General features: G+C 31.8%; 1 protein-coding gene across 1 annotated transcript; it reads left to right on the top strand.

Annotated features, from left to right (window-relative positions):
- Window positions 1-599: 599 nt before the first annotated feature.
- LOC126889934 (eukaryotic translation initiation factor eIF1) lies at window positions 600-16,590 on the top strand. Its single transcript, XM_050658678.1, has 3 exons — window positions 600-819; window positions 1,114-1,271; window positions 16,192-16,590. The coding sequence occupies exons 1-3, from the start codon at window positions 792-794 to the stop codon at window positions 16,336-16,338; spliced, it is 333 nt and encodes a 110-aa protein (XP_050514635.1). The 5' UTR covers window positions 600-791; the 3' UTR covers window positions 16,339-16,590.
- The last annotated feature ends 359 nt before the right edge of the window (window positions 16,591-16,949 follow it).

Raw genomic sequence — 16,949 nt, 5'->3', positions numbered from 1 at the left:
AAATAAGACTTCATTTAGGTATTTCGTTAAAGAAACGTGTTAATTAAGAGATTTTTATTCGTTTTTGCTCAGGTGGTTTTTATTCCTTAGTGATTGAAAATAAATATAACCTCAAAACTGTTTACGTTCTAATCATTGCATTAAATTAACTCACCTGGGCAAAAACGAATAAAACTCTCTTAATTGGCACGTTTCTTTAACTAAATACCTAAATGAAAAGTCTTATTTTGTCACAGAAACCACGTAAATAATAAATTAAAAATTCCTTATGAGTGTTTAACATTATAAACAAAATTGTTTGGAGCCAAATATAAGCTCCTCCCAATTTTGTGACGTCAAGACTTAGGAAGTCCATTGTGCTGTGTCCTGTGTAGTTCAAGGTTACCGGAAATCAGCTAAAAAAGTATAGCCAACTCAAAAAAAATTTAAAATAATCAATAATTTTTACAGTAAAGTATAGAATATTTAAGCTTTTGAACGTTTATAGTTATTTAAAGATTTAATTGACACTTCGAGCTATCAATAATTTTATATTCAGAACGATTACTTCTTACGATAAATTTTTGGTCTGACCCATATCCCACAAATTTAAATTTTAAGTTGTCCACCTGCTTGTAGCGTCATCGCCCAATCTTCGTCCTCTTCCTCTTTCTTTCATTTGTGAAATTGACTCATTTGTAAAATTTGCTGCGCGGACTGAAATTTTCAAGAAGTTGCAACCCATAAATTGGTTATAAAGTTAGTGCAGTTTGCAGTAATTTTTATTTTCCAGAGTATTTCTTGAATATCGTATGTCCATCCAGAATCTAAACACATTCGGTAAGTAACATTTGAATCAAAGAAGTGTTCATCTTAAACATTAGACAATTTCCTAAAGACAAAATGGCGACTAATTTTAGGGATGACACATTTTTCTTGGAAGTTGTTGATTACACCCTGTTTTCTCGAGTTAATACTGAAACGTTTACCCAATAAACCACACATTCACACAACAGGTTTATCCTTTTTGTAAAGATTATAATTAACATGAAAATTTGTATGACAATTTAAACAAATTACTCGTTTGCCGATGATACATTGCCAATGATTGTTAATTGAATTTGTGTTTTTCAGACCCATTTGCTGATGCAAGTAAGGGTGCAGATGATGATGTTCAAGACGGCCTTGTTCACATAAGAATACAACAACGTAATGGTCGCAAAACTCTGACTACTGTCCAAGGACTCTCTAAAGAATATGACCTGAAGAAAATTGTTCGGGCATGTAAAAAGGTAAATGTCAAACCAAACTATTTGTAGGATTACATTGTTTATTGTTAACTCTTGATGTGAATTTCTTATTTCCCGAATGGTAGCTGTAAAATATTTTAGGATTTTTGTTTTTTGAGCATATTAGAGCATTAAGTTTGTTTTTATTCTTAGTGGATGTATTGAAGATGCAAAATAATCATCAGTGTAGGATATTGGGTGTGTTCAGATGACCTCAGCAGCTGACTGTAAGCACAAAGCGGCTTAGTGGTTGTATCCAGCAGCAATAGGGAACACTTAGTAAATCTCAGAGTGGCTGACATTCGGTGGTGTTGCCTGAACATTACTGCTTACTCAGTTGCCTAGCCTCTGAGGTCGTCCAAACGCACCCTTTGATTTGTACCTCTTAAGGGAAAAATCACAGTGAAATTTTAGAACTTAAATTAATTTAATTACTATTCAAAGTTCTAAGATAGGTTTTGAAAGTTCACGTTTTTGAACTGATACAATTTTATATTAATTTTGGTATATTATGGTATTAGGTATCTAATACCCGGTTGCACCAACAGATCTTAAGCTTAAGTCGAGAATATCATAAGAATTAATATAATATAATTATAATATATAACAATAAGAATACCATAATATAATAATAGATATAATTGATAATAAGGTAAGAATCTAAAATTATGATGCAACATAAGTGATACTCAAGGAGGCTCTATCTATAAGTAGAGCTTAGCTAAGCTGGAGCTTAAGATCTGTTGGTGCAACCAGGCATAATTGTTCTTTGTGATATTGATTTGTATGGTACTGTTAAAGCGTAGATATATGATTAACCTTTATTTTTCAATAAACCATTAATTATGTCTTGATCATGAGTTTGACCTACTGACCTAAATAGAAATAAGTTAGAGGGGTATGGAATAAGTAAACATTTTTTATTATTGATGTTTTGGCCTACAGGTCAAAAATACATAAGTTTTGTGGAATACTTAAGGTTTGTGGAATTTTTATTTGGAGTTGTTTTCAACTTAACAGAAGTGATTTTCAAAGAACAAAATTGTTAAAATTTTTTTGATTGGTTACATTCTTCTTTTCTTTTTTTATGGCTTCGCTACGAGGTGATTCGCCAGCACTATTTGTTGGCGACCGTGATGTAATCTGGTTCTAAACTATATCAGAACCGCTGACATTTGCGTGAGGTGGTAGCAGTTTTTCCTGACTTTTTAAATTTGAGGTTAAGGTGTTATATACAAATAGGGAACACAAACACAGATTGTAAACAAATTGTAATAGGAAGGTTAAACAATAACTCGACGCCACAGGGGAGAAACTGGAAGGCAAAAATATTAATTATATTAAATTAAAGTTGAGCATCATAAATTACAAATTAATTTTATTATAGTCAAGAAACTGTAAGATTGCACTGACTGACCTTTCGTTAGGGGATATTAAGATTGTATCTATTGAGATTGGTGTTTTGAATTTCATTGAAATAAAGATTGTGTATAAATCTATGTTGGGAATAACATTAATGGGACATTCAAAGACAATATGGTTTAAATCCTCCACTACCCCGCATTCACATGCTGGACTGTTATTATTTTGATTTTAAAAATGTGTTGTTTAGTTAAGCAATGACCTGTTCTCATTCTTATTATTGTGGTGATATGTCTTCTGTTTTTAAATGTTAGGGTTGAGAACCATGCCTTAAAGGAAAAAGAGGTTTGCATTCTCATATACTGGTAGTTTTTCCTCCACAGCATGGCTTCCCAATTGATTTTAAATTTAGCAATAATTTTTTCCTTTATGGAGTTTAGAATATCTTGGGAGTCTAATAACATAGCCAACGGAATATTTAAGCCTGTCCCTATTTTGGCTAGTAAATCAGCTTCTACATTACCAGGAATGTCAGAATGTCCTGGAATCCATGAGATTAAAATGTCAAAGCCTTTCTTATATGCTGATGAGATGAGATTTTTTGTTTTGAGGGAGATTTAGATATAGCATTTAGAGAGTCAGAGAAGACAATAGCCTTCTTGATGTCTTTAGATATTATGATTTTAATTGCTTGGTAAATTGCCACATTTTCGGCTTTTGTTATAGATATCTCACCAGGAAGCCTAGAAGAAAACTTGTTAAAGTTGGGAATGTTGACTCCAAAACCTATTCTCCCATTACTTTTGGAGGCATCAGTATATACAAAGGAGAAATCCCTATTGTACTTTTGGGTGAATATTGAAAATTTTTGTTTGATTGATGATTCATTTTTCTTAAGATTACAGTTTAACGTTTGTATTGGATTGATTAATGTGTTGAAATCCAAGTCATAACAAGGAAAGTTTGGATGTTTGTGTATTTTGTTTTGATAAGGGAAAACTGTTCAAGGGCCATTACAAGAAGAGGTACGAGGTTTGCCTTGTGGAAAATTGGTTTATTTATGATTTTTCTACGTATATTAACCCTTAAACGCCCAACCTTTTTTAGGTTCCATGTACGCCCAAGGGTGGGTAAAAAATGTCCACCTCGAAAATAGCTGATATATTTATTGAGAGTTGTTGGAAATGGATTAAGCTTAAGAATCTTATGCTTAATAAACACTGCATCTTCTAAAATATTAATATAAACAATTTACAAATCTTACAACAAAATTACAATGTACATCAAAATTAACATACCAGTAAAAGCCAGTAATTCAGATTTGTCGATTTTCTCCACATTCTTCCTTTCAGCCTCTTCATTGGTGGATAATTATGTGGATTATGTAATTATACGTCGATAATTATATGAATTATGTTCCTACCAACGAGAAATTAAATAAAAACCTTTAGTTACAAGTTTTACAAAGTGTGTACTTTTTATGCCTACCCATATTTAACTCAAGATATTACTTTTATTTTCAAAAATATCGGTAGAACCAATTTAACATTCGATAAAAGGCTGTCTTTTTAACAATAAATAATTTTTGGAAAATTTTTAAACACGTAATAAATATGTTACAAGGAAATACGCATTAGGTGGACACTTTTTACCCACCCTTGGGCGTTTAAGGGTTAAGAAGCGTCTTTATTACTGGATGATTGTTAATTTTGATAATTTTAGATATGAATTTAGACGCTAGTATTAGACTTCTATGTTCCAGGTCAATCTGAGCAGATTCAGCTAAGATTGCTAAGCGAGGAGTAGATTTCATGCATCCCAGGCAGACTCTAAGCCCTTCGAAAAATACTTTATTTAGGTTATTGCTACATTTCTGTGTAATTGGGCGAAACAGAAAGGAACCATAATCCATATGAGACCTAATCAAAGCATTAAAGACCATAATTAGAATCTTGGGGTCTGCACCCCACCAAACTCCACATAATGCTCTCAATATGTTGATATTTTTCTTTGCTTTAAGTACAATTTTGTCTATGTGAGGGTCCCATTTCAAGTTTTTATGAAAAGTGATGCCCAAGAATTTAACCTGATTTTTGAAGGGAATGTTATTGTTATTATTAAGAGAGATTATAGGAGGGTTTGTTTTGCGTTGACCTTTTGTGAACCACACAGCTTCACATTTATCAATTGAAATAGACAACCCATGAGCTTCTAGCCAATTTTGAGTGTTTGTAATTTCTGGGATGATCTTATTTTTGTCATACTATGAATGTCTTTACCGCTAATACACAACACTAAATCATCTGCATACCCACATATTTTCACTTCGTTAGAGAATAAATAGAAAAGGACATGAATGTATATGTTAAGAAGAATGGTGCTTAAGGGAGAGCCTTGAGGTAGCCCCTTAGAAGTTTGGTATTGTCCCAAAAAATTGCTGTCATCAGCTCTTGAATATAAGAGTCTATTTTGTAGGATTTTAAGGATAAGTTTGATTAAAGCCAAGGGGAGGTTTAGATTTTTGGATTTTTAGGCTGATTTAATATCTAGAAAAATGGCTAATACCGTTTGGGAAGATTCAAATGCTTCTAAAATCGTAGAGTGTAAAAGAGATAAATTATCATATGTCCCTCTACCTTTCCTGAAACCTGATTAATTTTAAATAATGTAAACTAATCCAATGTTCCATAAACCAATCCAGACGATTTTTAATTATAATTTCGAGTGTTTTAAGTACACAGGATGATAGGACTATTGGTCTGAAACTCTCAGACAAAGTAGGATTTTTTTGAGGCTTTAAATTACATTAAATTTTTTCCATTCCACAGGAACAGGTCCCCCACTCAAACAAAGGTTGTAAATTCTTAACAATGTGTTTTTGGCCACCAATGGGAGGTTTCTTAACATTAAGTAAGATATGTCATCGATACCTGGCGTAGAATCTTTTTTATTATTTAACGCCAAATTATACTCATGGATTGAAAAGGGAGCAACTTCTTGGTTATCATATGACATATTAAAATTGGGATCAATGTTTACTGAAGACATTTTATCTAATATTTCTAATTTAATATTATCTAGCGGATTATGGACAACTTTATTATTGTGATAATTGGAAAAATTTTTAATTTTATTCCAAACGTAAGTGATATTGGATCCTCTGTTTAAGGATTCACAAAAGTTTTTAAATTTGTATTTCTTTTTTGCTTTTAAGTTCCTCCTAGTCATAGCGATTATACGTTTTGTTTCGATGAAATTTTCTATAGAGGGGGAATTATTAAAATTAGAGATTGCTTCTTTTCGTATTTTGATCCATAAGGAACACTCTTCGTCCCACCATGGATTCCTGGGTCTACCCTGTACCCCACAATTTTTGAAAGGGATTGCTTTATCTGCCGCTGTGTTAATGACTGTAAGGAAGTCTTTATAGTCTTTGATTTCTGACAGGTTTTGCTTGTTTAATAATATGTTCTTGTAATAGGTATTCCAGTCAGCTTTTTTAGTGTTTCTTGTTTTGTATGGTTTAAGTAAGTGCCTTTATATTCCATTAAGGTCCTCTATATTTAATTTAATGTATGTGGGAAAGTGGTTACTGTTACTGCAGTCTTGGATAACACCCCACTCGGAAGACAAACACATACTGTTGCTCACAATTGAAAGATCTATTGCACTGATGTTCTTATTAGTCATTAGTCAACACTAAGGTCATTATCAAAGGAAAAATCAAAAATAACTTTACCACCTCTATTGCATACCCCTTTATCCCAAGCGGGATGGTGTGAGTTCAAATCCCCCATAATGATCAGATTATTTAAGGGTATACCTTCTACCATTTCGTTTAGTAAAGTGCCAGTGATTGCCATATTAGAACTAGAATATATATTTATAAGGTATAGGTTACTGATACTAATTATTATGTATTGAACTAGAGGTGAATTGAATTTTTTGATTGTCGAAAACCTTATGGATTTCTTAATGCATGTTGCCACCCCACCAAATCCATCATCCCTGTATTGTCGGATGATGTTATAAAAGTTTAAAGAAAATCTGGCATCATGCTTAAGCCATGTTTCATTGATGAATATGATATCTGGATCCATTTCGAATATTAGACTAATCAGGTTATCCCTATTTGCATTAACACTTCTGATATTCCATTGTATTATTTTTAGTTTTGGGTTGTGAGACATTGTGGTGTATAGGTAGTTATAAAGAGTCAAAGTCTGAGCTTGAATCTTGGTCCATATAGTCCAAGTTTGTCTGGGATAATATATTTTTGAGAATATTTAAATTATCCAATGTCGCATTATTGAGAAAATGTAGACAAGCGTTTCTGGTATTATATAAGGTATCTGAGTCAGAATGTTGAATATGTTGCAATGCACTGGGATGCCAGGCTAAGTTTTGTCGAGAGTTTGATGAGGATTTTTCTGTATTTGTGTTATATGATGTTGAGGCTTGTTGTTGGGAGGGAGAGTATGTTGATTTTTCGGGGCGTGAATTAAGGAGAAAGAGGTTTTCTTCATGAGCTTTCTTGTCATACCCTTTTTGAATGACTCTTCTTTTGTTGAGTTAGAGACCACCTGTTGAAATGGGCGTTTGGTAGTGGAGGATTTGAAGTTATGAGTTCTTCTTTGGAAGAGCGTGACAGAGTCGTTGATGCTAACGTTATTGTTTGGGATATTATTGGACTTCCTATTCCTAAGAACTGGGAAGTCACTGGCATACATAATAAACTTATCTTTTTCTACATGTCTTTGTGACTGCTTCATTGGCATCGTAGAAAGTCATATTTTCGTATGCCATTAATTCTTTAATGTTTTTTTGCCTCAGAAATTCAGGGCAGTTCTTATCAGTGGCTTTGTGGGGTCCCTTGCAGAAGAAGCATCTGACTTTACATGCTTCAGTATGGGCAAGTTCACCACAGTTAATGCAACGATCTTTACTCTTACAGATTGTTTTTGTGTGCCCGAACCTTAAACAGTTGAAGCACTGTGTAACTGGTGCTACGTAGATGTTAACTAGTTTCGGCATGCCATAAAAGTTTACCGTTTTAGGCATTATTACACCTTTAAAAGTAAAGAGTACTGTGCCTGTTGGTTCGTACGTGACTATGTCATTCTTGAATATCTTCCTATTGAGTCTTCTAACGTTTGGTATTTCGATGTCAGAGCCTGTACTGCAACAATGCAACAATTCTTTGTCACCAATCTCGAGATCAATTTGTACCCTTACAAGTAACAAAATTAAAGGGAATATAAATTTTATAACCCTTGTCTAACAAAGTTTTATTATTTAGAAATTGATTAGCTGATTCAAAATTAATAAAGTCAATTGCAATTCTATTCAGGCCTTTACTATGTATTTTTCGAATATCTTTTAATTTTAAATTGAAAATATCTCTAGCAATTTTAATCCCATTAAACGAACCTACTTTCGTATCAGGTATGTTTGTTGATTCTAGATACACAAAAAAAGGGCAATTATCTTTTTCGGAATAGAGGTTGATAATTTTTTGTTCCTGATGGGTTTTCTGAGATAGGCTATGGGAGTTAGAAATATCGTTATTAATATTTGATGTGGAATCTAAAACTATGTTCTCGGCGGGTTTGAGGGGGGAAGTACCCCCCTGTTCGTTACTCATAATTCAAAAAGCCAGTCAGTGCAAGCTTTGTAATAAACAATATATAAAAAAGAAAAATAAAAAAATATCAAATTAAGCCTATAAAAAAGAAAGAGAAGTATTCAAATGATTAAGCTAATGCTCAACTTACCCAGACAAAAACAATTTGGGGTAGGTTAGGTACGTTAATACTTAGAAAGACCTCGTATTCGTAGTATGTGAAGCCAAGCGCTGTTCACACCACCAAGCACAGGTCAAGAATGCGATTGGTTACATTGGAAAAAAGTTTCAACTGAAAAATCTTTCAAATAATTCTTTTTTATTGTGTAGACATGACCGTCTTTTTTTTTTCCAATGTGTCGGCAACTGAAGACCGGCAACTATGTTCGGATTCTTTTACCTGAGACCTTGAACAATGAAAAACTGAATCTTGGCCGACGCACAGTGGTTCCAAATGCCTTAAACGTGGTCATGAACCTTTAAAAGCGTATATTGTTTATACATTTTGGAATTACTTTCGTTCCTAAGGGTTTTTGGCATCGCTGATTACGAATCTGACATTATATTTTCTGAAAAACAAAATGGCAGATCCAACATGGCGGAAAGAAATTGAAAATATCAATCAAAAAGTAAAATTTTTTGTCAAATTTGGTACATTAAGGTCGCTGATTACAAATCTAACATTACTTTTTTTTAAACAAAATGGCGGATCCAATATGGACAAAATAAATTCTAAAATTTTATTTTAACCGCATTTTTGTTTAAAATTTTATATTATAAGGGATTTTTGAAACTGCTGATTACCAATACATTTTCTTTATGAAGGACAATATTCAGAACCTATTACTTATGAACAACTGCCCATACGTACTCAACAATCGCCAGAATCATGTAATATACGTTATTTCCCACTTTTGTATTTAAACAACTGCCAGCCATGCATAGGCAGCTAAACCAAAGTGATTATGGATCTCATTACTATATATTTTAAGATTAATAAACATTAGTCGCAGAATTATGCAGAATTTTGTACTTTTTGAATGCATCTTTACAAAATTTTAATTATTTCAAGTATATTTTCACTATTTATGCATTAACAAATTTAAGGCATTTATTGTTAATAAATGTTTATTTAACTTACATCTTACATTAGTATATACTTAAAAAAAGAAGAATCTGCTTTACAACGATAAAATTGATAAACTACAAAACGTTTTACAGCGTTTTCAATATACGCGTTCTTTTTCACTTTCTCTGCCGGTCAAAATAACCCCGGACATGGCTCACTTGTTCCTGAGTTGTGAACCAGAATACATCCAGTCTGATCCTCATACCTGCGTATTAGGATTCTACGATAGTATGAGAAAACAACTGTAAACATGAAAATCCCTAAATAGGGACTTCTTTTTCGCCTCATGACCACGTTTTCAGCATTTGGAACCACTGTGCGATGGTGCCTTGTTACCCCCCTCGCTATGTTATGAGCAGACAAAAAGCGATTTTTCGCAAAAAAACATTGTTTTTTTGTATTATTTTGGGTCATTCTAAGCAAAAAATGTTCTTATAAGTTTTTTTTGTAAAATGCATGGTTTTCGAGATAAACGTGGTTAAAAAAATCGAAAAATGGCAATTTTTGAACCTGAATAACTTGATTAAAAAATAAAATAGCAATTCTGCTTTCAGCATTTGAAAGTTCAAGTCAAATTATACCGGTTTTGATTATTTGCATTGCTAAAAATTAATTTTTTTCTTGTTAAACAAAGCTATAAATAAACAGGGTTTGATGGTTTTGGCGCATGTCCGCACCGCACCAAGGATGTCCTACCTGGTCGGTTCCGTTCGGTTTTAATCCTTGGTGCGGTGTGGACATGCGACAAAACCCTCAAACACTGTTTGCTTATAGCTTTGTTTAACTTTGAACTTTCAAATGCTGCACGCAGAATTGCTATTTTATTTTTTAATCTAAAGATATTCGGGTTCAAAAATTGCAATTTTAAGTTTTACCGCGTTTATCTCAAAAACTATGCATTTTTCGAAAAAACTTACAACATTTTTTGCTTAGAGTGACCCAAAAAATACAAAAAAAATGTTTTTTGCGAAATATTGCTTTTTATCTGCCTGTAACATAGGGCGGTGGGAGTTGGTAACAAGGCACCATCGCACCTTTGGCCAAGATTCAGTTTTTCATTGTTCAAGGTCTCAGGTAAAAGAATCCGAACATAGTTGCTGGTCCTCAGGTTTTGCATACTCAAGTACTTCCAGGACCTGGCCTAGTAGTTAGGATTATGTGGTTGCTGCTTTGTACTTTTCTATTTCTTACCCAGTTATTAATGTTCACCTTGCATCTCCATTATTATATCTGTACTTCTAGCTATGTCCCATTCTTACCATCCATTTTCATATCTGCTGTTTGTAGCATTGTTTTTGTTCTCTCTATCAAGTTGTTTTCCTGCTGCTTATCTCATTATTGGTCGTTTCATTATCATTATTGGTTGTTTTGTAAATTCTGCCTTTCGTTTCTTTCTTTTCCTCATACAGGGTGATTGATTAGTATGGTAAAGCTCAATAGCTCCCTATAGTAATAGATAGCAATAAAAGTTAATAACAAAAATTTTAGCCACCTTTGAGCTTCACATTACAAAATTAGTTAGAATGTTACAGGGTGTTCGATAACACAGTGGCAGACCAAACTTATGTTTTTTTAAATGGAACACTTTATATTTTATTTTAAATTCGAAATCCTGTTAACTTCTCCATCACAAAAATATAAAGGTTTGTTATGTTATACAGGGTATTTACAAAGTTATAACCAATTTTACATGAAAATCGTAACAAGTTCAACTCCCTGTATAAATAAAAATAAGCAAAACAACAATGGTTTATTAATGCCATATTTTTTAACGTATTGTCAAAATTTTCAAGAATGGTCGATATTGCTAATTTTCTTTATATCAAATACAGGGTGAGTCAAAACGCAAGTACATTATTTTCTCAGTAATTTTAAATGGAACACCCTGTATTTTATATCACTATTGAAAAGTACCATTACCGTACTTTAATTTTTAGATAACATTCCCTATGTCTAAATTTATTAGTTTTCAAGATATTTTCATTTTTCAATGGACCAGTAGCGTGGCCACCCAAATCACCAGAATTTAATAAACTGGACTGATTTTTTTGGGGTTACGTTAATAATGAAGTTTATAAAATACCTCCAACAACAAGGGATGAAAACAAGATGAAAAATAGAATATAAAGAGTATTTCGATGTGTTAATTTACAAATGCTCCGTAGTGTAAGTAGCTCATTCAATGATCGTTTTTAGGCTTACATATAAATGTGTTAGGAGATAATTTTGAACACCTTATGTAATTAATTATTAAAAATATTTTATTAAAAGCAGCTTCTAATTTTTCCAAACATGTTTTTTTGCAAAATGTATTACTGATAAATTATGTTTCGTTCTTTATTTGTTACATTGTTACATTTACATACAAAAGTAGTGTTTAATTGTTCTTCACAAAATATTGTATTTTGTGTTTGTGTGTTTTTTTTTTGTAAAATTTATTACTAATTTTCTTTGTTTATTTGTTGCATATACATAAAAAGATAGTTTTTAATTGTTTCAAAAATGTTGCATGTAGTGGTTGTGTTTTTGTTTGTAAAATGTATTACTAATAAATTATTTTTATTTCTTTATTTGCTGCAGTGTTACATTGATTACCGGATTGATAATCGGTAATCTTCAATTGTCAATTCAGTCATGGCTTACTTAAAATTTAGATAAATTTAAACATCTAAAATAATTTGCTCTGAAAAATGAAAATATCTCGAAAACTAATAAATTTGGGCATAGGGAATGTTATATAAAAATTAAAGTATGTTAATGGTACTTTTCAATAAGGATATAAAATACATTAATGTTCCATTTAACATTACTGAGAAAATAATGTACTTGCGTTTTGACTCACCCTGTATTTGATATAAAGAAAATTAGCAATATCAATAATTCTTAAAAATTTTGACAATAAATAAAAAAATATGGCATTATTAAACCAGTGCTGTTGTGCTTATTTTTATTTATACAGGGGGTTGAACTTGTTACGATTTTCATACAAAATTGGTTATAACTTTGTAAATACCCTGTATAACATTACAAACCTTTATATTTTTGTGATGGAGAAGTTAACAGGATTTCGAATTTAAAATAAAATATAGGGTGTTCTATTTAAAAAAACATAAGTTTGGTCTGCCACTGTGTTGAACACCCTGTAACATTCTAACTAATTTTGTAATGTGAAGCTCAAAGGTGGCTAAAATTTTTGTTACTAACTTTTATTGCTATCTATTACTATAGCGGATCTACGGAGCTTTACCCTACTAATCAATCACCCTGTATAGTTAAGGGCTAAAAAAAGGTGATGGGCTGGCTCGTACACTATTCAATCTAGCTTTTGATTATATCATAAGACCGCTGAATGTGAGAAGTACCAATAATAATAACAAACAAATTAGTACAACTCGCCATCTCCACAATTAGTCAAATGTGATACGGTAAAAATAAGGTATAACCTCTGATCTCCATCAACAGTCAATGATTTTAATAAAATTTTGGAAGTAACATCAACTGCAAAATCTACCCTAGGCCGAAGAGTGCTTTTTCCTTGAGGGTGGAATCTACCTCAACTATGGAATTGGAAGCTTTATAAGGAAAATATTCTTGTTGTTAAAAAAATATTTTCTAAGCAAAAAATGTTTTATTTTCAAAAAATCAATACATACTTGTAAAGTTTTTCGTTACTGAAAATTTCAATTTTTCTTATGTTTTCAATTGATTTTTCACGAATAACTCAGAAACTTTACATTTCTTATAAAAAAAACTGTTAATAGATAAAATGCAGTTCATAAGTTATCAAAGGTATTGTGTTTTTATTTTTGTTGTAAGCCTAATACAAACCCGAGTTATAACTCATTGGTGACAATTTCTGGCACTGGCCCTGTTACCTTCCTTGTATACCGTAGGCCCAAGAAATAGCAGACTACTGTGCTATAATTCCGAAGCAGCATTAACACGTTAATCGCCCAAATGAAGCGAAAAATATCCCACCCCCAGGCCCAACTTAGTTTTTCTAGTAAATCATTAGGTTTTTACACTGGATATGATATACTGGCTGTTATAAAGTGCTAGGTTAAAAAAAATCTCTAAAAATGTGTTTTGAAAATGACGCCCTACTTATGGGTTTCAGATCTTCTGACGACCGAGCGCCGCGAAACCTGAATATTCGGTTGTCATTTTTTTCGAATTCTAACAAGTGTGTGTGCTAAAATTGCAGATGTTTTATTTACTCTACAATCCATTCGTTGAAACTTGTCGGTACTATAAGGAAAAGTAGAAAAATCAAAAAACAAGTAGACACCTTTACTCAAAGGAAAGTAATACAGAAGTATGTGTTTTAAAATGGCAGAATAAACATGATATTGTTTGCCTAAGCACTATTCATACTGACACAACCACTAAATATACAAGAAGAGGAACGGACCTAGAAAATCCATCTCTTATGGTTGACTATAATTCATGTAAGTCATTCATAGATCTATCCGATCAGTTGAAATGATATTATTCCCCTTTGCTTAAAGGGATTAAGTGATATAGAAAACTTGCATTTGCAATATTACTTGGCTCAGCAGTAGTAAACACTTTTATAATACATATACAAAACGGTGACAAATGCTAAAATTTCACTAACGGATTTTAGACAGGGCATTGCTGTAAGTATGTTACAAATCGATGAAGTAGATGTCCGGAGAGTGCCGGAAAATGATAACAGAAAGCATATTTCACATGAAGTTGCTTCAAAAGATCGTCGAAAATGTGTAGAAAATTACGCGAAAATAAGCGCTGAAGAAGGCAGAAAAACTGTTCAGAAGAAGGGACCAAAATCAAAATTTTCATGTGATGCATGTAATAATTTTTGTTTTTTTGATGTTCACCATTATTCTGTATAATTAATAAAAACTGTTTGCATTATTTAATTAAAATTAAAATATTTTTTCATAAATCCTTATAACTTTTTTCAAAAATTTTTAATCATAGTAAACACATAAAAAGTATCATTCACTAGTATTGCCTGCCAGGCCCCTCTGTAAACACTTTCATATAGATAAATGTGTTTCGAAGCACTGCAGTTGGGTTACAGGCTTTGATGTTAACGCTAGCAGTGAAGGTTGCCCTATGGGTGTCGGGGCATATATGACCACAGCATCTGAAACCCAAATGTCGGGTGTCATGGCGATTAACGTGTTAATAGTATAAAGGGGAGACTATTAACAAATATGTAATGAATTTTTCTAGTAAAATTAACTGTTTTTCTATTATTGTATCTTGAATTACTTTGTTAAATTCAAAATTGTCACCTTCAATGAGTTATAACTCTGTATTAGGCAGCAAAAATTACAAAAAAAAAACTTTTTGATTTGTTATAAGCTTAATTTTATCCATTTATAGCATTTTTTATAAAATGTAGTTGAGTTATTTGCGAAAAATTGGTTGAAAACAAAGAAAAATTGAAATTTTTAATCAGGAATAGGTCTTCAAGTATTGATTTTTCAAAGAGACTCTAAAGAACATTTTTTGCTTAGAATATATTTTTCCAAACCCCCATTTGGGGTGGATTCTACCTCTAAGGTAAAATTACAATTCAGTATAGGGTAGATCTTACTTGTTAGGTATTCCCTACTTACTCTTAAAATTTCAAGAACATCAATGCATTTTGATGGAATTCAGAATTAAAAACATTAGTATACTGCACTAAATGATATTAACAGTAAATATATTCACAATTGAGGTGTGATCAAGGAGATTGGACTAGAAATAAACATACAAAAGACAAAAGATTAACACACAAGAACAGGAAAAAATATAAACAAAATCAATAGTATAGATAAAGCAGTGTTAAGGCAGTGAGGAGCTTCACATATCAAATAAAACTCATAATTAAATTGTAATTCAAAAATTCAGATTAAGAAATAATACATGGAGGACAACAAAACCTATTTCTCGCTTACTTTCATATTCTGTTCTAAAACTTATGAATGTTATAGAAAATACAAAACAATGAGAAATTTTTTAAAGAAAAATTCTATGAATATCTTTGGGCTGATGGAACCAAAATAGAATATGGAAATTTATATAGATATAGCAATGAACTTTGCTAATTATTCAAATGAATGCTATGCTGGAACAATGTTGTAAACGCCAAACCAGATTTTGTCAACAAATGGAAGAAAATATGTTATAATTTATTATTTTGAAAAAAGGAACCTTTATGAGTGTAATATGATAGACAAGGATGCATAAAGTAAAGTCTTGTAATATTATTCGCAGTCTGCAATAATTAATTTGCTCACATAGAACATTGTTCTATATCACAACAAAGAAAATATTACAATGGATGCTGATACGAAGTGAAGCAAATATGAAACTATCAGCAGTAACAACACTGTTTCAGTGTAGCATTCCATTAACACCTCCAGGATTCATTATACTCCATATACTTTGATGGGCTGGTCATGTATTGAGGATGAATGATGATATATTACTAAGAAGAGATTGAGATATTAACACAGGGCGAAAACATCAAAATAGAGACAATGTAAGAAAAAAACAGGACAATAAAAAATATAATTAACCCATTCACTGACTCGACTGCATATGCACACAATAATTTCCCTTTGTAACTGTCTGCATATACAGTTATGCTCGCGAATGATTTAACTACTAGAAAGTAATAGTGTACCTTCAGTTTCCTGTCTCATTGGCTTTTATCTTTGGTTAATTTATAATTTATGTATAAAACTTTATAATACTTTATTATTAATGTGTACTTACAGATATTTTTTCCAAATATGATATTTGTAACATTTTCTTTACTGTTTTAGGAATTTGCATGTAATGGAACAGTAATCGAACACCCTGAATACGGCGAAGTCCTACAGTTGCAAGGTGATCAAAGAGAAAACATTTGCCAGTGGCTGACGAAAGCAGGATTGGCAAAACCTGACCAGTTAAAGGTCCACGGGTTCTAATGTACCTTAGAGGTGATAATTTTAATCTACGTAAATGTCAGATGTCGCGCTTTTATTTAAATCACGGAATTTTTAACAGCATGTGCCCATTCAGGATTGCTAGCAGCTAGCAGTTAGCAATTTTGTACAATAATTTTATAATTGTGCCTTTCCATAAATACATTAGTTCTCAGATATTGTGTTTTTCATTTGATGTTGACTGTGTTTAGTTTTTAATGATTTTCAAGTAATAATAAATGTCTGGTCTAGTGATCCTGTATTTTTATTACTAATCCTTTATGATCCTGATTAAAGATAAAACGTTTTTCTAGAAAATTGCTGTTTTTGTCTTTATACCAACAAAGATAAAGACAATACACAATAAACAAACTATAGACCAATTTCCTTCACATGCATGGGAGAAATATTTGAGGAAATGGTTAACATAAGCCCTACTTGGGTAAAGGGTTGTCAAAAACCAAGGTTTTTTTCAAATAAAACCCAAAAATGACAGGTTTTTTTGTTTAAAACAGGTTAATTTGGTTTAAACCATGCTTATTTGATACAAAGTATTATTATTTTATAAAATAATAGTAATAAATAATGAAAAAAATGATAAGAAATAAGACAAC

This window comes from Diabrotica virgifera, chromosome 8, assembly GCF_917563875.1.
Source record: "Diabrotica virgifera virgifera chromosome 8, PGI_DIABVI_V3a".
NCBI lineage: Eukaryota > Metazoa > Arthropoda > Insecta > Coleoptera > Chrysomelidae > Diabrotica > Diabrotica virgifera.
This window is presented reverse-complemented; position numbering and strand designations above follow the sequence as displayed.

Bases quoted from the DNA above. Each gene is read 5' to 3' on its own strand.
- LOC126889934 (XM_050658678.1), top strand. From the start codon at position 792: ATGTCCATCCAGAATCTAAACACATTCG. The intron at 820-1,113 runs GTAAGTAACATT...TGTGTTTTTCAG, and splicing joins CCAGAATCTAAACACATTCG to ACCCATTTGCTGATGCAAGT. The intron at 1,272-16,191 runs GTAAATGTCAAA...TTACTGTTTTAG, and splicing joins TTGTTCGGGCATGTAAAAAG to GAATTTGCATGTAATGGAAC.